Here is a 26,373-nt window from a genome sequence, read left to right on the forward strand (position 1 = left end):
ACCTCCATCAAAAAGTTTAAAAAAAAAAATCCAAATTACAGTTTCTAAAGCCAGAATGGTATAGTCATTAGAAGCAAGGGCACTGAAGTCAGGCAGACCTGAATTCAAATGCACCTCTATTATAATTTACAATTTATGTCATAATTCTGGGCAAGTTACTTAACAAGTCTGATTTTCAGCTTCCTTATTTGTAAAATGAGATTAAGTAGTAACTTTTAATATCTCTTATAGAATGGATTGTGAGGATTAACTTGTATTTAAAAATGTGTGTTGTAGTGGCTAATGAAAGCATTTAGTAAATGAAATAACCTGTTATCTTACATTAAAAATCCTGACATTTTCAGTTATTCCTCACAGCTACAGAATACAGTAAATCTTATTAAGTAAATAACTATATATACATATGACTATATATATAATGACTTCACTTTACAAATACACACACACAGATACATACTCAGAATAATATCCAACACATAGCAAATGTTTGCTCTAATCATGAACAGAAAAAAATACACTGAAATTTTTATTCAGTTCTCAAAATTCATTGACAGAGGATGAGGGATATATAAAGCTTAAGGCTGTTTTGGGATGTCAGACAATGGAAATCAGTAATCACCACGTTTCACTGATCTGTGACACCACTAATTTTAAGAAGCACCTTAGTTGGAGAAGGACCTGGCAACCCACTCCAGTATTCTTGCCTGGAGAATCCCGTGGACCGAGGAACCTGGTAGGCTACAGTCCACGGGGTCGCAAAGAGTCCACGGGGTCGCAAAGAGTCGGACATGACTTAGCGACTTCACTTTCACTTCACTTTCACTTTATGTACCACTAGGTACCACTAGGTTATGTACCACTAGGAAAGAATCACTGTAACTAGAAGATGCCACCAAATGAAAGAAGTATCCCGATTTTAGAGATGTTAAATATGAAAAAAAGTATGCCTTCAAAACAGTGAACTAAAGTAACACATTTATATCTTAACTAAAACATTGTTAAATGTATCAAACATACTGTGCTAGGACAAACTTCTATTTCCAGGTGACAAGGTCCACAAACTCCTACACACTCAAAGAGTGAAATCAAGACAAAGAGACCATTTGAGGCAAAAACAAAAAAACTAAAAAACCCACTCAGCTGAACGTGATCTTAAAAAGACTCCTCCCTTCAGCAACCAGCATCACAAAGACCTGCTTCTTTAACCAAATGACCACTCTTTCCCCTCCACATCAGAAATGAGAACCTAAACACATGCTTATTCTAACAGTAAACAGAGAACTAAACCATTAAGGCAAGTATAAACAACAGACATAAGACCTTTTCCTGATTTGTGAAGAGGGGACTACTGAATATGGGTGTTAGAAGGGCAAGTAGATGCTAAGGATGGATGCAAACACCTATTCAACAATCCAGAGGACTTGAGTTTATTTCACAGAACCAAAAGCTCCATGTACAATATGATTCAAATTTTCATGTGTATATTTTCTTACAGAAAAAGAAAACATATAATATATCAGATGTGGCTATCTCTGGGCAGTGAAAAGATAGATGACTTTCCCAAATGTATTGTAACACACATATACCACTTATTACCAGGGAAAGAGTTGGTGTTCCTTGTTTCCAATTCTATATTCATCAAGTTCAGATATACGCTCATGCTTCCATCTCAGTAGCTTTTACTATGTTGGAAGTTTCTTCTTCCATACATATAGACTGCATGTCCACAGCTCACAGTTTTAGGATCAATTACCCAATTTTTAGGCTACTCAACTTGTCACCAATTTTTGGTGTCTTATCCCCAAAGACTGATGGCAATAATAATAAAGACATTTAACGTAGCTTTATGCATACTGGCCATTGTTCTGAGCACTGCCATATATTAACTTTGCCAATAGTACAAAATAAAATTGGTTACTAGTTTTAATAATCCTGGTATTAGAAATCCTGGCCCATAAAAACTGAAAAAAGAACAGAGCAATTAACTCACTTGTTCTCTGGAATCACCACATGGTTTAAAACACGAATAAACTTAACTCATCAAGTCATAAAAAAAGGTATAGGATAAACCACGTAGCTCACCAGAACACTGCAAGTCACTCCAATCTACCATTTAAACAGCTAATATTTTGATTTACATTTTCACTTGCTTGATACATATACACATCATTTCACCACATATTAATTGCCACCATTAAAAAAAAAAAAAAACTGAGACAATTACCTATACTATTTTAAAATCAAAGTTACTCAATTTACCAAATCAATGTCTCTCCAGTTCATAGGTGAAATCCTAAATTCTGACTCTGTATATTATTTTTATTCTGATCAACTATATTTTATTGTTTTAATAATTAAAGCAGAGGTCTGAGAGCACACCTATATATTAAAATCTACCAGCTGACCTTTAAAATATGTATGTTTATAAAATTTAATAGGGGCTTCCCTGGTGGCCAGACACAACTGAGCGACTTCACTTTCCCTGGTAGCTCAGTGATAAAGAATCCGGCTGCCGATGCAGGAGACACAGGGTTCAATCCCTGATCCAGGAGGATCAAACCTCGGGGCAACAAAGCCCATGCGCCACAACTACTGACCCCATGCTCTAGAGCCTGGGAGCTGCAACTGCTGAAGACCACGCACCCTACAGCGTGCTCCATAAGAAAGAGAAGCCGCCGCAATAAGAAGCTTGCACACTACAACAAAAACTAGTTCCAGCTTGCCACAACTAGAGAAAAGCCCATGCAGCATTGAAGACCCAGCATAGCCATAAATAAATAAATAAAATTTAATGAATAATACCTAATTCTCGAATCCTTTTTAAAAAGTCAATAAAGAACAGGGTTAAAATTTTTGAAACAAAACCCTCATTTCCAACCATTTCATTTTTACCTAACTAGTACAGACAAATGTAAAGATCAAGTATATTACTGTGTCTTTCCTGTGTTTCACTGGCTTGAATAATACTAAATTTTCTCTTGTACATACACAACTGAGCTTCTGAGCATGCATGCACACACTCACACACATATTCAATACCGACCCAATTAGAAACTCCATGCTCACACTAAATAATTATTGTCCTTGCCTTTCCCTTACAACAATGGCTTTTTACTTTGCTGTTTACTGGCCAATCACTATATGCTCTTCACTGATGACACCAAAATAAGAAAAAGGGAAAAAATAAAAAGAGGAAGATCGAGGACAGAGCAACTATTTTCCCTCATTCTGTAAAATCACTTCCCTGACTTATTCTTCAGATTCTAGGTTACCCAAAGGAAGACAGTCACGTAAAGTACTTCAGGTGTGGTTTCACAGAGGAATCATTAGTGTCTGGCTTCATGATGAGGTTGCCTATCCCTAGGCTTGCCAAAAATAGAACAAGTCACTGTCCTGCAATTACTGCTTTATAAAGTTTATTGAATCCATTACCCACTTTCACTCTTAAGTACCTGTCCTGGTTTCTCCTGACCACAAATAATCTGTTCCTAGCGCATTCTCACAAGCTCTAATCCAACAATACTGTATTTATTAAAAATCCCTGTCCCTTTAGTTTTACTTTTTTACTTCTTCATCTTCACAGCCATCTGTAACATCTATCACCTTTGGTAAATTAAAAACTTAATCAAGAATTGAAAGCAGGCGAATTTCCCTGGTGGGCCAATGGTTAAGACTCTGAGCTCCCAATGCAGGGGGCACGGGTTCGATCCCTGGTCAGGAAATTAAGATCCCCCATGGCATGACACACATGGCCTAGCCTAAGATATAAAATAAATAAATAAAGATCTAAGTCTTTTTTCTTTTTTAAGCAAACAATACTAAACTTCTAACTGATGCTAAATACCTAATCCTCAAGAGGACACATTACATTTTTCACCTTTTTAAAGTCTCAAAAACCCTTATCAGAGCTTCTAGTCCGTTTAGATTGGTTTGAATTAGGAGGGTAAACTGTGTTCCACATTGTAGTAACTTGACAGTATGTATCAAGAATTTTATAGAAGATTTTTATCCTTTGATTCAGTAATTTTCCTTCGAAAAGCCAGAAAAAATTGCTAATACAAAATTTTATGCATTATTCATATTCTTATGAATGTTATTCATAGCAAAAACTAGAACCACCTCTATGGCCAACAAAGGAGGAATGATTACATCCCGGAATGTCATACAACAAAGTATTACAAGGCCATTAACACTGCTTAAGAATAACAAGAGAAAATGTTCTCAGTGTTACATTCAGTGAGAAGCAGCAAGATATGAAGTGTTACAGAAAATGATACATCTCAACTCTAAATCTGTATGTTTCTATGATGGGAACTACACGAAATGCTGCTCTGTAATCTCAGCTATCTCTGGGAAGCAGAGTAAAGGATAATTTGGTTTGTTTTGCAACCATTTTTCAAGATTATATTATAAGGAGTATATATTCTGACTATTAATTCCTTCTAAAAATACTTTAAAAACGGTAATCCTTCAAAGAAAGTGTGTTAGCTGCTCAGTCTTGTCCGCAACCCCATGGACTGTAGCCCACCAGGTTCCTCTGTTCATAGAATTATCTAGGCAAGAATACTGGAGTGGGGTGCCATATCCTTCTCCAGGGGATCTTCCCGACCCAGGGATCGAATCTGGGTCTCCTGCATTGCAGGCAGATTCTTAACCATCTGAGCCACTAGGGAAGCCCCAATTCTTCAAAGTGAAGTCGCTCAGTCATGTCCGACTCTTTGCAACCCCATGGACTGTAGCCCACCAGGTTCCTCCGTGCATGGGATTGTCCAGGCAAGAATACTGGAGTGGGTTGCAGTTTCCTTCTCCAGGGGATCTTCCTGACCCAGGGATGAACCCAGGTCTCCCACGTTAAAGGCAGATGCTTTACTGACTGAGCCACCGGGGAATCCCAATTCTTCAAAGATGTCTTTAAAATAAAATCTGTATTCTATCCATCTGCTATTCTATAATTCTAGTAACACCGAAAAGCATTTTGGCTACACACCATACCATTTTCCTAAATATTCCACCGATTTACTTGGGATTTTTCTCAAACACACCTGTATCAGCACTGTACTCAAGTACTCAAACCCACTAAACTGCCATGAGTCTTTCAAATGTGGCTACAACATACCACATAAAAGAGGAGGCTACTTCCTCATCTACAAGCTCGTTAATTTCATTTTACAAATCCAACTTAAAATCACTAGTTTACCTCAGGCTAGAGGTATTCGCTTCTGCAAAGGATAAACATTTGTAACTGACTGTAAACACTGTAACTAGACTTAACACCTAGAAGTTAAGGAGGGTCTAAGACTTGAAATAATCACACAATGTTTCCTCAGTGGGTTACCTATGAACCCTAGGAACAAAGACCAAACCAAATCAGGGATACAATGTCATCAACTACCAATGACCCAGTGCTGAGCATAACCCTCTGCTGCAGCCTTCCTTCCTCCCTCTTCAACAGGTGTTTGCTCTACACTCTTCCTTTAAGTAGTGTCTGGTAGAACGGTTCTGAAAGAAACTTATTTTCCTAAATATGGTGGACTCTTGACAAGATTTTACACAAACCAGCATTCAGTGACCATATGTAAGTTCCATAACAAAGCAATGAATGAAGAGTCCCACTCATTTCCTAGTGAAAAAAAACCTTCCATAGTAAAGAAAAATAAAAAATAAGATGCTACTTAAGATACTTAAATTAAGCAAGCCTAAATTTTATTTGCCTGGGTCACAAGTCCACCATACAATAAAAGCAAAACTCCACTGCCAGGTCAGTCCAATCCCAACTTCCCCAGAGAAGTAAGTGCAATAATAGTGCAGGTTACAGTACAGGTTACATCTTTTTCTAAGGAAAATTTTGGCAATTCATTCAGAAGAGAGTATAGAAACACCCAAAAGTTGCTTATTTTAAAAAACTATTTGATGGATATATCAATGCCACGTCCATATTAAAGGTGACTCTGTGAACAAAAGGAGAGACTCATAAGTGTCTTAAATTTTTGTAAATACTCAAATCTTAGGTTGATTTCCCCTGTTTCGATAGTATACACTCAATAATAACCTTATGTCCAGATTTTTTTTTTAACTTCAAAGGTTATCTAGGACAATAAACACAAAAGGTTGATACCAAACTATATGCTCTAGAAAAGTATCTGTGTTGGAGGGAGAGAGAAGAAAGAAAATTATCAATAAATGAACTCATATTAATTTTCAAATTGAGAAATCCTTCATTTAATTTGATCAGAGTGCTAATTTAAAAAAAAAAAACACTTTTAAAAATACAAGTCCATTATACTTTTAGTGCAAAAATCATGACCAAAGCATACAAGTACACTTTCTAATGAAACACAAAGTCTATGTACCTTATGTGAGCCCAAACATTCTTTTTCCATGGGAAAAAAAAAAAAAATGCACTTAAGTAATTATAGATGCTTTCACTTTAAAAGTTCTAACAAATTAAGTCATTCAATAGCTCTTCTAATGCTTTTTAAAGGTACTGCAGCTCAATCAAATCTTAATTGAGACTGGCAAACAGAAAGGCATAGTGACATCTCTACAATGACTTGCATTTTACACAAAATTTGAAAAAAAGTTCAGTAGGTATTTGCAAAAAAGAAATTCAGGAACAGAACACACCAACCACCTTTGAAAAGGAAAAAAGGCAAGGGCGGTATGATGAAGACACTTAGTTACACCTTATCAAAACGCAAACGTATAATCCAAAGCTTCAGCATCATCAAAACGCACATTTCAAGATTCTCAGAAAAGGTCCATTTCATTTCTTAAGAAATTGTGACAAGCGACTGCACTCATTTCCTGTTCAGATTCAAATTTCTGCCATTTCCTTCTAAAGGAAACACTACAGCAACCCAGGGCAGAGGGTCTGTAATGCTGTACCACCATCAACTCTAAAAAGGAAAACTACTCAGAACTGGGTTTTGACATTCAAGATGAGCCATCAGCCTTTTATAATGCCCTTACACATTCAATATTGTGGCTTCCTTAGGAAAAGCTACCGGTAAATTAAAGAATGATTAATGCCAAGAAAGCCCGTTTTGAAGAGTCATGGCCTAACAATACAATCATTTCCAACAGTTTTAATGGACTAGGCATATTGAGACTGTAGCGAAATCAGATCCTTTTAGTGGGATCTTTCCTGTACAAGAGCATGTCACCCTGCCCTTCGTAATTATGCTTTATGGAGTGAGAGCTGTAGTATTAAGCTAGAAAATAACAGGTAGCAGTGCAGCTGCGACATTTCCAGATAATTAAGCCTCCCCGAGGGTAGGTGGTTTCTGTAAGGGATAGGCCCTGGACGCGAGGTCCTTCAGCCCCTCTCCGAGAAGCGTGCTTCGGGCAAAAGCACCGTCTCCGAAAGGGAAAGGGTGAAGAAGAGAGCGGCAGAGGGGTTCTCAGTGCGGGTGGAGCGCCAGCCTAGGGGCCCGCGGACGTTACCAAACGACCCACTGCAAAGGCGAGTTTGTGGGGCCTGCCGGAGAGAAGGCCTCGCCTAGGAGTTGCAACACACTCTTTTCTCCAGTGCGCAGCGCTCGGCCTGGGGGAGGGGGAGGAGGGGAAACAGCTGCCAGGGGAGCGGCGAGCCCGGCCCGGCCCGGCCCGCTCACCGTGAGGGTGTCGTCTATGTAGAGGGGAATCTGCCTCCTCTCGAAGGGGAACTCCTCCTCCCCGTCCCTGCACACTGCCACCAGTCGCGCCATCGTCCCTGACGCTGCCGTTGCCACCGTCACCACCTCCTCCCAGCTGCTGCTGCTGCTGCTGCTGCTGCTGCCGCCGCTGCCGCCGCCGCTCCTGCCGCTGCCGCTGCCGCCTCCTCCCAGCTCCTGCCTGCAACAGCCAAACCCCGCGAGCGTAAGCACCCGCCGCCGACCAGCACATTCGCCACGGGGAGGAGGCGGGGGGAGAGGGAGAGCAGCAGGAGGGGACGGGAGAGCTGGGCTGCGTTTCCCATCACCCGATTCCACACGCGCTCAGCCAATCAGCGGCGAGCAGCGCGGGGACCCGCCCCCTCGCGCCGTTCTCCCTCCCCCCCCACCCCCCCAGCCCGTCGGCCTCCACTCAGGGTCCAAAGGAGAGGCGGAAGGGACCTGGCGGACCCGGGGCTTCCCCCAGCCCGTCAGCGGAGTCCCGGCTCTAGGACGCCACCCCCAGCTTCCGCTCCTCAGCCCACTGCCCGCCGCCCGGGAGCCCTCAGCCCACCCCCCCACACAGCTGACCCCTTCTCCCCCTTTAAGGGCGCGCCCCGCCCCATCAGTCCCCTGGGCTGCAGTTGCCCAGCGCGACCCCGCCCCTGGGAGGGGTCGACCCCGCCTCAGCTCTGCGGAGTCCGCGGGGGAGGCACAGACCCTCCCCTCCTCACCCTTCTCGGAGGAGGCCTCCCGCTTCTGACCTTCACCGCTTGCGTGGTCGCCTCCCTGACCCCCCACCTCGGCTCCCCGTTACCGGCTGACGAGGCCCGCGTTGGGGCCGGCCTGGGCGGGAGCGCGGCTCAGAATGCCGTTTCCTCTCCAGGCTCAGTCAGCCGCTCGCGCCACGGGGGAGTGGGGGAGGGAGGGCGGGGGGGACGTGGGGGAGGGTGGGGCGGGGCGTGGCCGAGCGAGCCGGGCGGGGCCCCGCCTCCTCTCGCGAGACTCCAGGCGCTCTCCCGGATCGCCCCTTTCGAAACCCTGGCGGAGGGGGCGGGGTGCTACCCCGGCGGTCTCCCGACGCGTGACCTGCGCCCTCCCCGGAGTCTAGCTACTCAAATAAACCCGAAATAGGGCTGTTAGGAGGGGTGAGTAGGCCTCCTCTCTGTCTTCCGCGGTGTGGGGCTCGGGAACCGTTCTCCCGAGGGCCGAGGGGAGAAGGGAGCGGAGCCTAGGGGACTCCGCCGAGGGTCGGGGCCCAGTGAGGACTTGGGTATGGGGGGGGGGGGGGGGCGGAGCTGAGACTTTTCCAAACCAGTGAGAGCAAAAGGTGGGAGTCAGGGGAGGGGAGACTTGCATCTTGGGGCTGAGCGACGGACTAGGCTGGGTTTCCAGGCCCTTGACGCCGCTTTCCCTGACGCCCTGGTTCTTCAGAAGCTACCGGCATCACCGCTTTCCCAGACTCATATTGAGATCCCTCCGAGAGGGGCAGAAAAAACATTAAGTGCTGACAGTTTTTTGTTGTCGTTACACTGTGAAGATAGTGGCTTGTGTACACGTCCTGGGCAGAGAAACTTCTTGGGTCCGGTTAATATTAACCTAGAGACTCAAACAGAACAACAGTTGCCTTGGGCAAAGTGCTGGCGCTGGCCAAAGGCCCTGCCCTCTGACCCTCTTCCGAGAATCAGAGCTGCCGTCAAGACAAATTCATGCACACTCTGCGTGCCGTCGTATACTCGCTTCTTACCTTGAAGGCGTTAGAGTCCTGTTTGTAAAGCCACTATAGTTGTCAAGAAGATTTTTTTGCCTGTGAAAAGTCTTGACGATTTTAAGACTCAATCCATCGGATGCTCTTACAACTAACTAATCCTGGTGATCTGTATTTCCTGGTAGAATAGGCTAGAGCTGTGATACTGACTTTAAAAAGTATTTTGGTCATCACATTAAGTCTTAGAGATTCGCAACAAAAAAACCCATAGTGCATGCAACCCCTTAGCCATGTTGACTTATGACATTGTGTGGTCACTGTTAGGTTAGGTGACATAATAAACTGGAAGAACCATTGTTCAGTCCCAAAGGTGTGATTATCCAGTAAGTATTTATGTCCTTAGCCATGTTGGGAGAGCAGAAGAGTGTGTGGTCTTTAGCTTAAATTAAGTAGGCATATAGGCTTGCATGTAAGTTCTGACAAGTTAGACTACATAGCCAAAATACGGACAGTTTTAGAGAATTTTGTGTTCTCTGTAAAACACCCCTAAGGAAAAAAAAGAATAAGGTGGCTCCTAAAATCTGAAAGTGCTGCTATAAAGACTATCAATTAATGTAAGTAAGTAAGTAAGTAAGTGAAGTCGCTCAGTCGTGTACGACTCTTTGTGACCCCATGGACTGTAGCCCCCAGGCTCCTCGGTCCTTGGGATTTTCCAGGCATGAATACTGGAGTGGGTTGCTATTTCCTTCTCCAATCAATTAATGTACCTATGTTATACCTTTCAAACTTTGTTTGGATGATGGTTGGTAACGGACATTGAAAATACAAGTTCAATGTATAGGTGTTAATTTTAATAACTTTCATTACTGAGTACACCCTGGGTACTAGCAAAGAAAGAGTATTCACCTTGGGGGTTTAAATCTAAGTTTAAAAAAAGGCATTAAAACCCAGATATAAAACTTAAAATGAGGAGACCACAACAGTGTCTTAACATCTGAGATTACTTCCCCTGATTTGGATTTGCCTTCTAGATCCCCTGAGCACACTGTGTAGTATCTTTGGACAATGTTTCACGTACTATTTAATATGGACTTATTATAAGGCTAAAAAGTTAATTTGCTTGATAAATTGCTGTTTCTCAGGGAGGTCCCTGGGTGCTACAAATAAGACAAAATCAACATTTGAGGGGAAAATGCTTAGCAAATTACTTCACTGCAAAGCAACTTTTTAGAATTTTTAACCTTGTATCTTCATTTTAGAGCAGGCATTCATTTTTTTCACTAGTGGTCTGCAGCTATATTTAGCTGAAGCAAATATTATATTTAGTGCTACAGCAAATGTTTCATGAGTAAGGATCTGCCTTCAGAGAGCTTATCTTTGATAAAACGATTGCATTTTTAAAAGAGCCGGTTGTTGCCTTTTTAAATTTCAATACTGGCATTGTGAAGGGCAAAGCTGAAAAATTTTAAAGGCTAAGAAAAAGCAGGCAGTTAACAACAGAAGACCTTTTGCTGGTACCTCATAAGGAACTGGTGGCTCAGAGGGTAAAGCGTCTGCCTACAATGTGGGAGACCTGGGTTCGATCCCTGGGTTTGGAAGATCCCCTGGAGAAGGAAATGGCAACCCACTCCAGTACTCTTGCCTGGAAAATCCCATGGACTGAGAAGCCTGGTAGGCTACAGTCCATGGGGTCGCAAAAAGTCGGACGCGACTGAGCGACTTCACATAATGAACAGTTGGTGTGATGGAGATGTGATATCATATCACATTCTCCATAAAAATACCATTCTTTTTCTTCTTTGGCAGGTCCACGCTGTGTGAGAAGCCAGGGGCAAAACTCAGACATGATGAGATATGACTAGTCTCCAAGCTACCTGGGTTTAAAAGCAATAAAGGATACTGATTTGTTCCTTATATTCCTGTGTTCATAGAGGAATTCCTAGGGAGCAAAGTATGTTCTTATATAATTTACACAACATATTGGACAAGGTGCCCAATAAAAATAAAACATTGTCATCTACTGAACACAAAACAATACATATGTAGTAGACATCCCCAGTTTATAATAGTGTAAAATTAAAGGCATGAGAATGAGTCACTTTCTGAAGGTCACAGATAAGTCCTAGACTAGATTATATTCTCTCTTTTCTTTGCCCCTCCCTTCTCTGTCCTCAGAAATTGATAGTTGAAGATTAAAATACCTACTGTTGTTTTCACTATGATAACCTTATTGTTTTATGTGGTAGTAAAATCAACAGCAAAATCTTATTACTTAATTTACCACAGTTGTCCAGTGAACTGGGTTTTCTTTTTTGTGGCCTAACAGTGGGAAGTTCTATTGTATCTGTCAAAAATAGGGACAGATGTTCCCCACTAAAAGAACATTTTTAAAGGAGAAATAATTTCCACAAGTTAAAACAGAAGCCCCTTGAGGGCAGGGTGTTATTTTTTGTTGTTTCCCCAGCACCTGTATCTAGCACACTGGAACTCAATATTTATTTAATGATTTCTTTCTCTTCTGTAAACTAAAATCAGATTGGTTTATTTTTTATTAATTTTTTATGAATGTAATTTCATTAACTTTCTCTTCCATGACTTTCCTAATTGGAGGTGGAAAAAACATATAGTACATTTTGTTCTTAGTTATGATTCAGTATCTATAATTGGGAGACAGACTTACTGAAAGATATTTAAGACCTGGGACAAGAAGCAGCAGACCAATTAGACACATGGTCATTAAGTCACCAAATACTTTAAGTTACTATTTTAATGAAAACAATACGGTTAGAGCCTCTCAGCCCTCCTAAAATGCTTTGAACAGGTAAATTGTAGGATATTAGTACTGTGACACAGCAGGAAAACCAGTCACCTTTCCTAGTCATGCTTAATTTACATACTATAATCTTCTTGGTTAAATTTCAAGTCTTCCTTATTAATCAGAAATAAAATCTAATCTGACTTTTGTTTTTATAGCAACATAACTACTCAATATGTTGACTTTTTTAGGGGGTAAATTTCTTTCAATAGATTACCTCCAAATATAACTAACTGTAGTTAGCAAGGACAAAATGCTACCTAAGTACTAAATTAGTCCTCATCAACTTAAGAAATTTAAACTCATTAGTACGATGGTCATGTTTGCTGTTGACCCTCTCCCTTACTAGCATCTGACCCTCTGCTCCCTAGACACACAAACACTAACTCTTCATTCCACCCATCGACTCTAGCTCAAAAAAAAAAAATTAACCATCCGTGGGGAAAAGTTTCTTGACTCTACTGTAAAGTCAATTCTTGATTTGACACTTTGGCAACCTATATTTCATGACTTAGCACAGTTTATAACAGTTGTTTAATGTGTTTCCCCCATTAGATTGCAAGATCCAAGGTATCAGAAACCTTTTGCTTATCATCCCTAGCAGCTGCTGCTGCTAAGTTGTTTCAGTTGTGCCTGACTCTGTGCCACCCCACAGACAGCAGCCCACCAGGCTCCCCCGTCCCTGGGATTCTCCAGGCAAGAACACTGGAGTGGGTTGCCATTTCCTTCTCCAATGCAGCAAAGTGAAAAGTGAAGTCGCTCAGTCGAGTCCGACTCTTAGTGACCCCATGGGCTGCAGCCTACCAGGCTCCTCTGTCCAAGGGGTTTTCCAGGCAAGAGTACTGGAGTGGGTTGCCATTGACAGCAGAGAGCAGGCTAAAAAAAATCTCACTGCAAAACTACTGTCTCATAATTATTAAGCTTGTAAATCACAACAAATAATTCAATCTATTTTTTAGGGCATTTGGGACTTGCCTGATGGCTCAGAAAGTAAAGAATCCACCTGTAATGCAGGTGACCAGAGTTCGATCCCCGATTCAGGCAGGTCTCCTCCAGAAGGGAATGGCTACCCACTTCAGTTATTCTTGCCTGGCAAGCTCCTGGGGTCAAAAAGAGTTGGACACCTGAGCAACTAACACATTCTTCTTTGGAGCATTTAGCTGTTTTGTGATCTTTTAAGTATTTGACTTTAAACATTTGCTTTCTTACACCGAGTCTTTTTTAAAGATTAAAATTGAGCAGTACTGCTGACAATTCCACAATTGAGATATTTTAATGTAAATATTATAAAATACACACAATAGAAAATACAGAATGGTAATAGGCGATATAAGACAAAAAGTAAAAGGGGCTTTCCTGGCAGCCCAGTGATTAATAAGACTCCCCACTTCCACTGCAGGGGGACAAAGGTGATCCCTGGTGGAGGAACTAAGATCCTTCATGCTTCTCAACGTCTCCTCCCCCCAAAAAAAGATGTAAAAAATCCTCCTTCCTACCCTCCAATCTTCCAGTGTCACAATTGTAAACACAACCGCTTCTTTAAAATAACTAAAATTTATAAGTATTCTGACAAGTCACAAGGCTTTGCTTCTTCTGACTTGTTTTACGTAGTGTTGACATACATTTAAAATATCAAGCATCACTACTGTTAAAGCAGGAATGAATCTTAATTTTATAATGAAAGTTAACCCTGGATTGACAGAAGCCCATTTTCTTCACATTTTATATTTATTCTTCCTCATTAACATAAAATTGCTCAAAACATATACTACCGCTATTGATCACCAAAATTTTATTGTCTTATCTTGCAAGTGTAGCACATATATAATTAAGCAGTTGGTAAACATGTAGAGATTGAGCAGGCACAAGGCCCATGGGGTACTGCTGTGTAATGTATCAAGGAAAGGTTGACTAGACCAGTTGTTACATTTGACAGCAAGAAAAAAAGTAACTGGTTTCTGTTCATTGCTGTGATTAAACAGAGAGTAGGTTCCTTTCTTTTGGCTTCAGAGACTGTGGATTCCAGATGCTTTTTATTTGCAGTGGGTGACTGGATAAGTTTCCAAGAACATGGTACTGCTGCCTCTTTAATTACAAATTTGGCAAAACTCAAAATTATATCACCCAGTAATAAACTACTAAGAAGGATCAGGCAAGAAGCAACTATCCAAATACAAAAAGCTAAATTGGCCATCCTTCGAGATGCTACTTCTACATTTACCTGAACTATGTAAAGAGAAATGAAGAGGCCAATAGCTGTCAATAGAATACAGTATGCTGCTTTTATCCAGTCTTTGATCTGTGACCTTCTCTTAAGCACATATAACCCTGTTTGAACACCAGCCATGTGTATTGCCACGTACCCCAAGGTAGAGATGATTCCTTCTCGGTTGGCATTTAATAAACCAACCCTTGTGCCACTGCCATCAGTGCCATACAAAATTAAACTTTTCAGGGGGGTAAAATCAAGGGCTAGCTGGTATAATGCAGTAATGCTGATGGCCACAATCCAGGATTTATTTAGGGGAAACATAATCAAAAGCAGTGATGTTATCAGTTTCACAACTATTAAGGTAAAGAAAAAGTTCCAGTGAACACCATACTCAGTTAAATGTTCCTGATAGTCTATGGATTTTATAGCAACTAATCGCCCCATTCCTAGGAAAACTAATGGCCAAACAGAGTACAGTGACTTTGTAAGATAACAAAGTCTGGAGCCTTTTGTATATTTTCTCCTAACCTCTGGAGAAACCATTGCAGACCCAAAAATAAAGCCCCCTACTCCATAATCCATTGCTCCTGTCCCGTAGAGCTCGGTTTTGGCATATCTTCTGGGAAACAGTGGGAAGTCCACAGCCAAAATGGCAACAGCAGTAAAGGCACTGTTAACAACACGGAAACAGGAGATGGCTGGAATGTGTTCTGATTCTAGACTGACTTTCAAGAATTTTTCACAGATTTTGTGGAAAGGCATTCTCACATAGCAAGTTCTTCTGCAGTATATTTCATAGAGCAGTCCTGCCCCAAGGATAATTGCAACAAGATACTGGAGGAGGACAAATGAAGAGAAAATGGTCAAAGTGGTGACCAGGGGAACTATTAGGAAAGCAAAGTCAACCAAGAATCGAGTCCTCGAGTTATGTGAAGAAGAGCAGAAGTGCTGTGAGACAATGATCAGGAGCCCTCTACACAGGATACAGAGTGCAGGCAGGCACAAGCCCTCGGTGATTTCCAGCACGCTTGTTCCATTCTGGTTACTGACAAAAGCTTCCTTCATCTGCTTTTGAGACATTTTTTCTCCTTCCTATGAAAACAAGAGCAAAGGGATGCATATATGAAAAGCAACCTTTCTGTGGGACTGGCGTATAGATGCACCTGACTGGATTTTAGTTAATTCCTGAATTTCAGAGCAGAATCCAGGACTTGAGATTCCCCCTCCAAGGATTGTTGGAAGAAGCCTAATATATGAAGATAAGGATGTCCTACTAACAGAATGAAATTACTGGTTAAAAAGCTTTAGCTGGGACTTCCCTGGTGGTCCAGTGGTTGGGAGTCCACCTTAAGAGTGCAGGGGACATGGGTTCGGTCCCAGGCCCCGTAAGATTCCACATGCCACAGGGCAACTAGCCTGAGCCACAATCACTGAAGCGGGACACGTCCTGGAGCCTGTACAGAACAAAAAGAAGCCACTGCAGTGAGAAGGCTGCGTACCCACAAGTGGAGAGTAGTCCCTACTCTCTGCAAATAGAGATAGCCCTCCCACAGCAAGGAAAACCCAGAATTGCTAAAAAATAAATACAGTACACTGTCATGAAAATACTGTAATGAAAATTAGTTTACACCTAACTAATGACTTCGAGTCCACTATGAGGGGGAAGGAGAAGAGGGACGCGGAAAGAGAAGGTGCTTAAGTACATTTTGGATTTGGGGGTCCCAGTTTCTGTCCCGAGCCTCTCTGAACCTCCTGCCTCCAGCACAAAATGCGAACCCTCTAGGGATCTCCCGAGCTCCCCAGGCTGCTTGCTCCTCACCTCCTTTACAAGGTGTTGGTAGAATGGAACGGACGCTAATCACGGAGGAGTAGGGACCGTAAAGTACACACTAGTGTTAATTGTTTTAACGGCTACAAAACGCCTCTCCACCCCACGTCCACATCTGAAAAGCGGCACACGGGAACCACACATCTGTCAAACAAGAACCATCCCGAGAATGCACGTTTGAGGGATGGCCTGTAGGGACCCAACCACGCCTCCCGAGGAGCAACCGATCCGAACCGGCTGGCCTTTAAAATAGAGCTCTTTTCCTGACAGACACGCGCGCCGGTCCTCATACCTCACGTGCTCCTGGGGTCTCGGCGCCCCGCGGCAAAGAGCCGCGTCAGTGGGCTGGAGCGCCGGGGTCCCCCGCCGCCGCGGGAAGCGCGGAACCCCGCCACTTCCGCCTCGAGAGCGGCGCTTCCGGCCGGGGCGGAGCGGCCCGCGCTCCCAGGCCCCGCCCACTGCGCGGCCCCGCCCCGGAGGGTGCCCGTTTCCCACGCCCCGCCTGTTCCCCGCGCGCCTCCCTCCGGGTCTCCGGCTCGGCCAGCCCAGGTCCTAACAACGTGGCCGCGGCCGCTGACAAGCCGGTCGGTCAGAGGCCCCCGGGCGGAAACGGCGCGTGCCGCACCCCACCACTGGCCATCAGACCCCGCGGCGAGCGTCAGGGCGCCCTGTCTCCCGGCTGGGAGACCCACAGTCCCGCGAGGGCCCCGGGGCCCCTCCGTCCCTCCCCGCTCCCTCGCACCTCACCGCGGGCTCTAAAGTACACCGTCCCGGAGCAAGCCCTCGGCTCCGGAACCCGGCGTCCAGGGCGGGCCACGTGCCCCCGGCTGGCGCGCTCCCCGCCCCCGGGGAGGAGCCGGCCGGCTCCCGGCCCCTCGGCCCGAGGCCGGGCGCCCGCGGCGTTCCCGGCGCCTCCCCGGCCGGCCCCCGCCCCGCGCCCGCCCTCCGCCTTGCAGGCCCTTCCCGCCGCCTCACCCGGCCCGCCCGTCTGTCTTTCCAGTCTGGCCGGCGGGGGCCGCACGCTCGGCGGCTCGGGCCGTGGGACCGGTGAGTGGCACCCCGCAGCCGGGCCGGAAGGAACCGGGGAGGCCAGTGGGCCCCCGCGGCGCTGGAGAAGGGGGCGCCCCTCTTTTCCCCTTTCCAGAGCGCGGGCTTCACTTCTTCGCCCTTTCCCTTTTGACCCTCTCGTATCCCAGGAGGAGGAAGCCCGGCTCTCTTGTCTTTTGCTCCAGGACTAAGACCCTCCGGGGTCACGCCTCACCGTGCCGGCAGGGGGCGGCCCGGGGTGCAGGGAGGCCCCACTCCCGCTGCGCGCCTCTCCCCGCCTGGGGACCTGGGAGGGGGGGCCCCAGGAGGCGTGCAGGCAGCTGCGCCCTTGGCTGGGGGTCACGTCCACCTTCCCGAGAAGGACAGACTGTCCCGGTGCCCAGTGTTTCCGGAGCGGCATCCCAGCCCTGGGCCCCGCGGCAGCTCGCCGGGAGCGGGAGTGCCCGGTTCCCGCCGGGAAGCTGCGGGCGGGGCCGGCCGGCTCCCGGGACCCTTACCCTGCCAGTCTTGTCTGCCCGGAGGCTGGGGGAGGGGGGCGCAGTTGATAATCAGGTTGCCACTTGCCTTGCCCTGCCTAGGGGCTTTCATCTGTTCATTCCTGTCTCCCTCCTGCCCACAGTGGTCACGCCCTTTTCAGAAATTCTCGGCTGGTAATCGCGAAGCCGACACGGAGCAAGAGCTGGGGGAACCTGGAGAAAACCGCTCCATCTGACTTGATTCTGGCAAGAAGTGGGCTCCGTATCATAACCAACATTTGCCAAGCGCTCTCAAAGGTACTATCTCGTTGATCCTTAACTCGACCTTGTGAGGTCTGGATATTAGTAGTCCTTTTTGCAAAGGAAGAAATGGAATAAGGCTTAGAGAGGTCCTGTGAACTGCATTTTTGAGGGGTTGTGGGCTCTGGATTCTAACTACGCAACCTGGTGTATTCCCCTCTGATCCCCTCTCAAGATGAGCTTTCCATTGAGGGAATTTTGTTGGCCTTGAGTCTCTGGAGCCCTCTGCACAGCTGTGCCTGGATGGGGTACAGTCAGTGTCCAGAGTGAATGTGTTCACCACAGTCTTGATGCCCTCTTCTGCCTACATTGTCCTTTTTCCAGTTTTCTTGGACGTCCCCCATTCCTGAATTCTTTCAAAGGCTCAATGTATTCAGAGTCTCAAGAAAGTTTCCTCCAAGGTCAGTGCATTACCAGCACCCCTCATCCTCATCCCTCCTTGCTGGGGAGGTGTGGGGCCTGGGAAATTCTAAAAGTCACTCACAGTTTTTCAGAGATTGGCCCAAACCCAGCCTCACAACATCCTCTTTCTCAGATGGATTCTCCTCCTCTAAAACCTTGGCCTTCTTAAAGCTGACACTGAACTGTTCCACCTGATCAGTGCTCCGAAATGGATCATCCATCCTTCTTACTAACAGTATTTCTCCTCTAAATGAATATTCAGATGTGGACTTTGTAGAGTGCTTTCACCTGATTGACGTTCACAGCTGCTCCCTGCAAAGTAGCTTTTATTATCTCCATTTTTCAGATGAGGAGGGAAGGTGAGGTGGCTGATCGGGTGAAAGACTGAGCTGTGGTTTCCATCCCACACAACCACTTTCCTGGAATATCAAGAATTGACTCCAGCCTCCCTTCCCCACTGAGGACTGGCTGTACTAAGGTGGAATATTTCTGTGTGCCCGAGAGGCTTCTCTGCCTTCCAGTGTCCTCACCCTCCATGGCACACTGACCCAGAAGATTTGCAGCCCCACCCCAAACCCTGTAGTGAAACTGGCCCTGAAGGAGCCCCAGGAGGCTCCGGAGGCTCTTGTAAAAGTTTCCTTCGTTCCCTAATTGGCAGGGGGCAGGACACTCTTCCTCTCTGCCCAGGCTCGCCCTGGGTCTCATTTTGGTTCCTGAAGCTTGGTGGGAGGAGCAGGACTGAATCACCTTACAGAAACCCTCATCACCTGTATGGGCCCGTATCTTCTCTCTTCTACCACAGGCTCTGGGGTGGCTCGTCTCAGAGATTCCTTGAGAGCTGAGCCCTTCGCAGGACCCATGCCCCAGCCTGTGCCCCCATGACCAGGTGGATAGCATTCCTCGTGCCCACGACCCAGAATCCTGGCTGACCACACTGAAGCAGGATGCTCCAGCAGGTAAAGTCCTCACCCTAAGACAACCCAGACCCTCAAGTACCTGAGGCAGCTCCGCCTCTTTCGTTTACCCGAATGATGCTTCCGCTGCCCTGACCTGGAAGGAAGGGACAGACCCCTTTAAAGGCCTTTCTTCTTTTCTGTCTTCAGATAGTCACTTCGGTGCCTTTTGTCTGTTGCTGAGAAGCTCTTCCTGACACCTAATTTGAATCTCTCCTGTTGTGGTTTTTAGCTTTTTTCCCTGGGATGTGTAAGACAAGCTGGATGAGGGAATTCTTGGGGTGTTTTGGTGACCTTACAAGCCTGACCCTGTGAGGGAGTCCTGAGAGATGCTCCTCACAGCCTGAAATTGTAAAGACAAGTTGGAAGCCTGGGGCTTCCAAGAGGAGGTGTTCTTTAAAGCTGAGCCTTAAAGAAGTAAGAGTTGGGACTTCCTTGGCAGTCCAGTGGCTAAGACTCTGCACTCCCATCTCAAAGGGCACTGGTTCAACCCCTGATTGGGGAACTCAGATCCTGCATGCCACATGGCTCAGCCAGAAAAAAGAAAGAGTAGGAATTAGTCAAGTGGAGAAGGAAAGTAAGCAGTCCAGGCAAAGAGGCAGCCGGTGCAGAAATGTGCAAGAAGATGACCTATGTGGAAATAGATAAGAATTCTGATGAATGGATCACAGGGAACATGGGTTGCTAATGGGATGTGAAACCCACCCTTTACGGCGGGCCTCTGCCGCTAAAGGCTCCTATGGCCCCGGACCTGCAGGATTCCAAATCACCCTTCCCTGTGGAGCCCCATGTCCTACCCATATCATCCTTTACTTGCAGTTCTTGGTCCAAAGAGAATGCCAGATACTAGCTGAATTTTTTTATTTACTGAGTGTTGCCACTGGGCCATGGAGAAGGAAATGGCAACCCATTCCAGTATTCTTGCCTGGAGAATCCCACGGACAGAGGAGCCTAGTGGGCTACAGTCCATGGGGTCGCACAGAGTCGGACATGACTGAAGCAACTTAGCAGCAGCTGCAGCAGCCATTGGGCCAATGGATGTTTACGATGATTCCTGGACTAGTGAAGTCCCAGGCGAGTAAGGCAGGATAACTGAATGTGAGGTCAGCCAGCCTCAAAGGAGCCCTGGTAGACTCTACTGCCTGACCTCTTGATCCTTTGGCTCGTGAAACGGGCTTGAAGGCCAGAGAGAAGCAGGCAGAACAGCTACCTGCTCCAGGCTTTTTTTTTTTTTTCTTGCAGAGGGAACTTTTTTATTGTCCATTTTTAACTTCTTTCTCATTTGAAAAACAGTAATGTTTACCAGGGCTTCCCTTGTTGGCTCAGCAGTAAAGAATCCACCCGCAATGCAGGAGATGCCAGTTCGATGCCTGGGTTGGGACGATCCCCTGGAGAAGGAAATGGCACCCCACTCCAGTATTCTTGCCTGGGAAATCCTATGAACAGAGGAGTCTGTCAGGCTGCAGTCTGTGGGGTCACAAAAGAGTCAGACATGACTTAGCAACTAAACAACCACCATGTTTATCATAACTGTACTAGCAGCTGCTCCGTGTTGCTCTCTTGCTGTGTAGTAAGCACTATACTAAGCATTTTACACATATAATTTTGTTTAGTACTTAAGAAGGATACAGTATTACATATCCAATGCCATTATATCCCCATTTTGAAGATAAGGCTCAGAGCAGTTAGGTGACTCATTCAAGGTCACATTCATTGCAATGATGTGGGAAATACAGATAAGCAAAAAGAACATTTTAATTACCCATAATTGTACTGTCTATAGATAACTGACATTTTAAAGAATATCCTAGATTTTTCTCCCTAAAAATTTTTAAAACATTTAAAGATATCATTCTCTTGGTAACCTGCTTTATTCAATTGTAAGGAGGTACTATAATTTAAGCTACTATTTGGACACTTGGGTTTTTTTGTTTGTTTTGCGATTGTAAATGTTTCTATATACCCAGAACATTCTTATGGCCTTTACATAGTATCATGTTCTAGAGAAGAATTACAGGGTAGTTTTAAGGCCCTTGGTATGAAAAGTGAAAGAAGGTGAAGTCACTCAGTTGTGTCCAACTCTTTGCAACCCATGGACTGTAGCCTACCAAGTTCCTCCGTCCATGGGATTTTTCAGGTAAGAATACTGGAGTGGGTTGCCATTTCCTTTTCCAGGAGATCTTCCTGACCCAGAGATTGAACCCAGGTCTCCCGCACTATAGGCAGACGCTTTACCATCTGAGCCACCAGTATATTATTGCCTAATTAGAAGAGCAACTTTTTAACAGAATAATAATAGCAAACTTTTGGTGGCAGAAACCAGATGTTTTTTCTAAATACTTTATGTGCTTGTTAGTATCTATGAGGTCTACCACTACTACCACCATCCCTATTTTACAGATGAGGAACATTGAGGTGCAAAGAGACTAAGAAACTTACATAAGATTCTGTAACTAGGACATGGTGGAATCAGGATTCAAACCCAGGCAATCTAGCTTTCAAGTCCAACTCAGGAACCATGATACTCAGCTGCCTGTCTGGTTGGATCAGATCTGTTCATAAATTATGGCTGGGTGTGAGTGATTTCCTTTTTCCACTAGGGTAGAGGGATTTACATGCACACAGTCACGCTCTGACCTCAGCAGTTAATCCTGAAGATGAGAGTCTGCCTTGTGCATGCATTGTGGTGGGCCTAAGTTCAGAGAGCAGGCAGCGTCTTTGGAAGGAAACTTATCACTGGGTCTCTCAAATGACACTTGCCACTTTTGCTGGAGATTTTTGAACTGTAAGGTTCACTGGTCTCATTAGAAAGCCGCACATAGAAACTTCCATGGTGGTCCAGTGGTTAAGAATCCACCTGCAGGGGACATGGGTTTGATCCCTGGTCCAGGAAGATCCCATATTGCCGCAGGCGACTAAGCTCTTGAGCTGCAGCCATTCAGCTCTTGAGCTGAAGAACGTTTGCCCTAGAGCCCATGCTCGGCAACAAGAGAAGCCCCTGAAAGGAGAAGCCTGCGCACCCCAACTAGAGAGTAGCCCCTGCTCGCCGAAACTAGAGAAAGCCCACGCACAGCAGTGAAGACCCAGCACAGCCAAATAAATAAATAAAAATTTCAAAAAAAGAAACCAACACATGTTATATCACAGACCCCTTCCTTTGAAAGCAGATTTCAGCCAGGTTCCTGCCTGCTCCGCACACCTTCCCTGCAGCTCCCTGGGAGAAGGGAGAAATGGGATCACAGGAGGAAAGTGGGGAGAACTTATATAAAGCGTTGGTATCAGGGATGGGCAAGGGAGAGGCAGAAGTGGCCTCTTCCCCCTGGTGCTTGTTCTTTTTTTTTTTTTCCATTTATTTTTATTAGTTGGAGGCTAATTACTTTACAAATTGAAATGGGTTTTGCCATACATTGACATGAATCAGCCATGGAGTTACATGTATTCTCGATCCTGATCCCCCCTCCCACCTCCCACTCCACCCGATTCCTCTGGGTCTTCCCAGTGCACCAGGCCCGAGCACTTGTCTCATGCATCCAACCTGGGCTGGTGATCTGTTTCACTATAGATAATATACGTGTTTCGATGCTGTTCTTTTGAAACAACCCACCCTCGCCTTCTCCCAGAGTCCAAAAGTCTGTTCTGTACATCTGTGTCTCTTTTTCTGTTTTGCATATAGGGTTATCATTACCATCTTTCTAAATTGTTCTTGACCTCATCTGACTCCTAAGCCAGGCCTGCTCTCAAGTAGACCAGGGCAGCAGGAGCTAATTAATTAGCCAGGCTAAATTCAGTCCCAAGGGGCAGGTGATGAAGGCATGGTACTACCTCACAGCTGATTTTTCACCTCAAGCTGATATCGTCTCTTTCAAAAAAGGCCCAAACCCTGGCTCTTTCCCTTCACAGTACCCCCCACCTCGGGCCTTAGCCCCGCCGGCTCAGTAAGGCCGGGCACTGACTCTTCTGAAAGCTGAAGCACAAGGCAAAGGAGAAGGGATCGCATTTATTGATTTCCTGAGTACATGCTTCCCTGATGGCTCAGCGGGTAAAGAAGGCGCCTGCAGTGCTGGTGACACAGGGAACGAGAGTTCGACCCCTAGGTCGGGAAGATCCCCTGGAGGAGGGCATGGCACCCCACTCCAGTACTCTTGCCTGGAGAACCCCATGGACAGAGGAGCCTGGCGGGCTACAGTCCACGGGGTCACAAAGGGTCGGACACAACTGAAACGACTAACACTTCCACTTTGAGTACATTCTCTGTGCCAGGCACCAAGAACTTTGCTTTTTCCCCCCAATATTCATTTATTTGGCTGCATCAGGTCTTAGTTGCTGCTCTCAGGGTGTCCATTGCGTCGTCAGGTATCTTTCCTTGCGGCCCGGAATCTCTGGTTGTGGCGCACTGCGTCCAGAGCACACAGGCTCAGTAGTTGCGGCACGCAGGCCTAGTTGCTCCGCAGCAATGTGGGATCTTAGTTCCCCGACCAGGACTCGAACTTGCATCCCCAGCGTTGCAAGGCAGATTCTTAACCACGGCTTCACCAGGGAGGTCCCCAACTAAGTGCTTTCCATATCTCTTTCTTGTTTTTCTTCCAAACAACCCTATGAGTTGATTCTATTTTCCTTTGTTGACAAATAAAGAAGCCACTGCTTAACCTCAGAGAGGTCAAGAAGCTTATGTAGCCTCACAGGTCTAGTAAATGGCGGAGGTACAATTTGAACCACCAGACTGTGATCCCAGAGGCCGGTCTTCTGTCTCCTGTACAAGCCCTCCCCCTGACGGAGCTGCCTGAGGTCTGAGTCCTGGTGCTTCTGGTCCTGTTTTTCCCTCCCAGATTAATGGCCACGGTTCAGGCTCTGATGCCCACGGCGGGGAGACCCTCAGGGAAGACCTGCAGGAGTTCCTGGGCGGGGAGGCCCCTCTGCAGCAGCTTGATGACCTCACCAAGGTGAATCCTGTGACGCTGGAGACAGGTATGTGTCCCCCGCCAACCCCACCCCAGAGGGGTGCACCTTCTCCCAGAGGGTATTCAGCTCTGCTGCCTCGGGCCAGACCAGACTATGGACAGCCAGGTGGGCTGCTCCAGCCTGGCGGCTGCCCCCAGGCCCCCAAACACAAGCTTTGCTTCAGATGTGGGGTTCATCTTAATTAGATCTTTCTTGTACCTGCTCATCAGGGAGCAGCTGGGATCTCATGGCTCTTGGCTAATTGCAGAGGGAACTCTGGTAGGTGGGGTGTTGGTCTGTACGTGCAACTCTGTCTCCATCTGAGCCAGGGTTTGCTAACAGCACCCCTGCCTCAGTCCTGAGGTGTCTGCAGGCCCGGTACACGGCCGACACGTTCTACACCAACGCCGGCTGCACCCTGGTGGCGCTGAACCCCTTCAAGCCTGTCCCTCAGCTCTACTCGCCAGAGCTGATGCGAGAGTACCACGCTGCTTCTCAGCCCCAGGTGAGGCCCCCCGCTTCCCAGGGAATCAGGGCTCCCCCTCCTGCCCGAGGGCCCCTGGCAGCTTCCCTGTCCTTATCCGTGTCTTCATCAGCTGTGGTGTCATTCAGAGCCTACTGGGGCCGTGACCTGCCCACCAGAAGCTCACAGAAGTTTGCCAGGAGGTGCAAAATGAGAGACAAAGCACTATTTGCTTATTTTAGAACCTAAATAAGTAGGTTGGAGCCTAAATCAGTATTTACTGATTTTGGAACCTAAAATAGGGACATGGACAGATTTTTTTTTTCTCTTATTTGTGAATTTATTAGTAGGAAAGAATTTCCAAGGGCACATTTGTGTATTTAAAAACCACTTTTGGGAGAAAAGAGTAAAATTACCTGTGGTAAGGATTGCCTTAGAAAATTCAGCACATGTTCATCTCCACCGATTGGGATGAAGGGTAACTTCTTAACACAAGTGGGGATGAAGCTGGTATAGGCAGGGAACAGACCAGTTGATGTTGACGTCTGTACCACAGCTGAGAGAATCCACAGAGCTGCTTCAGCAGGGTGGGAGTGGGGCTGTGAACGGAGCCCGCCGTGGGGATGAAGTTGGGGGAGTTGGGTTTAGGAAGGTGAGACCAGTGGCTGAATAGTTGGAGGCTTTGTAATGGTCCAGGTGAGAAGTGGGTGGGGTGAGGGCCTAGAGAGAGATTGTTGGTTCTGACAGCATCCAGAACGACGCCCTCTCCCTTCAGGAAGCTGTAGGCAAGCGATCATTGCGGGTCAGGCAGAGCCGCACCGGGTCTGCATGGACTAACCCGACTCATCCAGGGTTCGTGTCCAAACGGGAAGCCAGGGAGGTCTGGCCTGAGAGCCCATCTTAGCGACTGCCTCCTCAAAGGCAAAGCCACATGAAGGTCCCCACTGTGTCCTCAATGCCCGGCTTGATGCCCAGCACACTGAGGACAATTAATCCTTGTTGATGGAAAGGAGAACAGTGACATTGGAATCCAAATCACACAGATGCCTTTCTCTCCTCAGTGGCCTTGGGAAGGTTATTTAACCCACATGAACCTCAGATTTCTCATCTATAAAATAGGGTTAGCTCTCCAACTAAGGCACAGACTTCTTAAGCAATAACTGGTAAGAAAGTTCTTGCAAATTGCAATAACATAAAAAAAAAGTAGCAGAATAAAACTACTGACAAGATAAGATGGGAGGATAGACTGGTCAAGGCCAGCACTGCTTCCAAACTGAGAGAAGATGAATGAGTCACGCCTGCAGCTGGGCCTCACGTTGTTACTGCCAGGAAGTTTTTCTAGAGGAAGCCTCTACCGCTGCTGTGGGCAGGCTCCCCATCGGAGCCATCGCTGCATCAACCACTCCCTGTAGACAGGGGTTTGCTCCCGTGACCTTTCACCCATTGATGTTTCAGACACTGAGGCCCCACATCTTCACAGTGGGTGAACAGACCTACAGGAATGTCAGGAGCCTGATCGAGCCAGTCAACCAGTCTATTGTTGTCAGTGGAGAGAGTGGTGCTGGAAAGGTAGGCGGGCCGCTTTCCTATCCTGCCAACT

The 26,373-nt window shown here is 46.2% G+C and overlaps 3 protein-coding genes across 14 annotated transcripts in view; 1 reads left to right on the forward strand and 2 right to left on the reverse strand.

Moving 5' to 3' along the window:
- The window catches only part of GGNBP2 (gametogenetin binding protein 2), a 32,880-nt gene extending 24,330 nt beyond the window's left edge, over nucleotides 1-8,550 (reverse strand). For 3 of the 6 annotated variants that reach the window (XM_043481906.1, XM_043481913.1, XM_043481897.1), the window contains exons 1-2: nucleotides 8,366-8,542; nucleotides 7,614-7,833 (exon numbers count right to left, since the gene is read on the reverse strand). In XM_043481906.1, coding sequence (XP_043337841.1) covers nucleotides 7,614-7,706 — 93 coding nt within the window. In that variant the 5' untranslated portion in view covers nucleotides 7,707-7,833; nucleotides 8,366-8,542. Of the gene's footprint in view, nucleotides 1-7,613; nucleotides 8,132-8,365 lie in introns of those variants that run through there. The other 3 variants (XM_043481938.1, XM_043481922.1, XM_043481930.1) reach the window with 3 other exon arrangements.
- A 96-nt stretch (nucleotides 8,551-8,646) lies between these two features.
- The window catches only part of MYO19 (myosin XIX), a 49,849-nt gene continuing 32,122 nt past the window's right edge, over nucleotides 8,647-26,373 (forward strand). For 2 of the 7 annotated variants that reach the window (XR_006272034.1, XM_043481875.1), the window contains exons 1-6: nucleotides 17,114-17,241; nucleotides 17,861-18,014; nucleotides 19,222-19,375; nucleotides 24,199-24,337; nucleotides 24,667-24,815; nucleotides 26,229-26,342. Coding sequence is in view for 6 of the 7 variants with exons in the window: in XM_043481875.1 (XP_043337810.1) it covers nucleotides 19,364-19,375; nucleotides 24,199-24,337; nucleotides 24,667-24,815; nucleotides 26,229-26,342 (414 nt within the window). In the remaining variant the exon portion in view is untranslated. Of the gene's footprint in view, nucleotides 8,780-17,113; nucleotides 17,242-17,860; nucleotides 18,015-18,192; nucleotides 18,419-18,765; nucleotides 18,898-19,221; nucleotides 19,376-24,198; nucleotides 24,338-24,652; nucleotides 24,816-26,228; nucleotides 26,343-26,373 lie in introns of those variants that run through there. The other 5 variants (XM_043481844.1, XM_043481864.1, XM_043481857.1 and 2 more) reach the window with 4 other exon arrangements.
- PIGW (phosphatidylinositol glycan anchor biosynthesis class W) lies at nucleotides 13,403-17,010 on the reverse strand. Its single transcript, XM_043481979.1, is given in 3 exon segments — nucleotides 13,403-14,057; nucleotides 14,060-15,458; nucleotides 16,937-17,010. Coding segments are annotated over 2 exon segments (1,509 nt in total). The 5' UTR covers nucleotides 15,447-15,458; nucleotides 16,937-17,010; the 3' UTR covers nucleotides 13,403-13,935.

Source organism: Cervus canadensis, chromosome 1, assembly GCF_019320065.1.
Source record: "Cervus canadensis isolate Bull #8, Minnesota chromosome 1, ASM1932006v1, whole genome shotgun sequence".
In the NCBI taxonomy this organism is placed as follows: domain Eukaryota; kingdom Metazoa; phylum Chordata; class Mammalia; order Artiodactyla; family Cervidae; genus Cervus; species Cervus canadensis.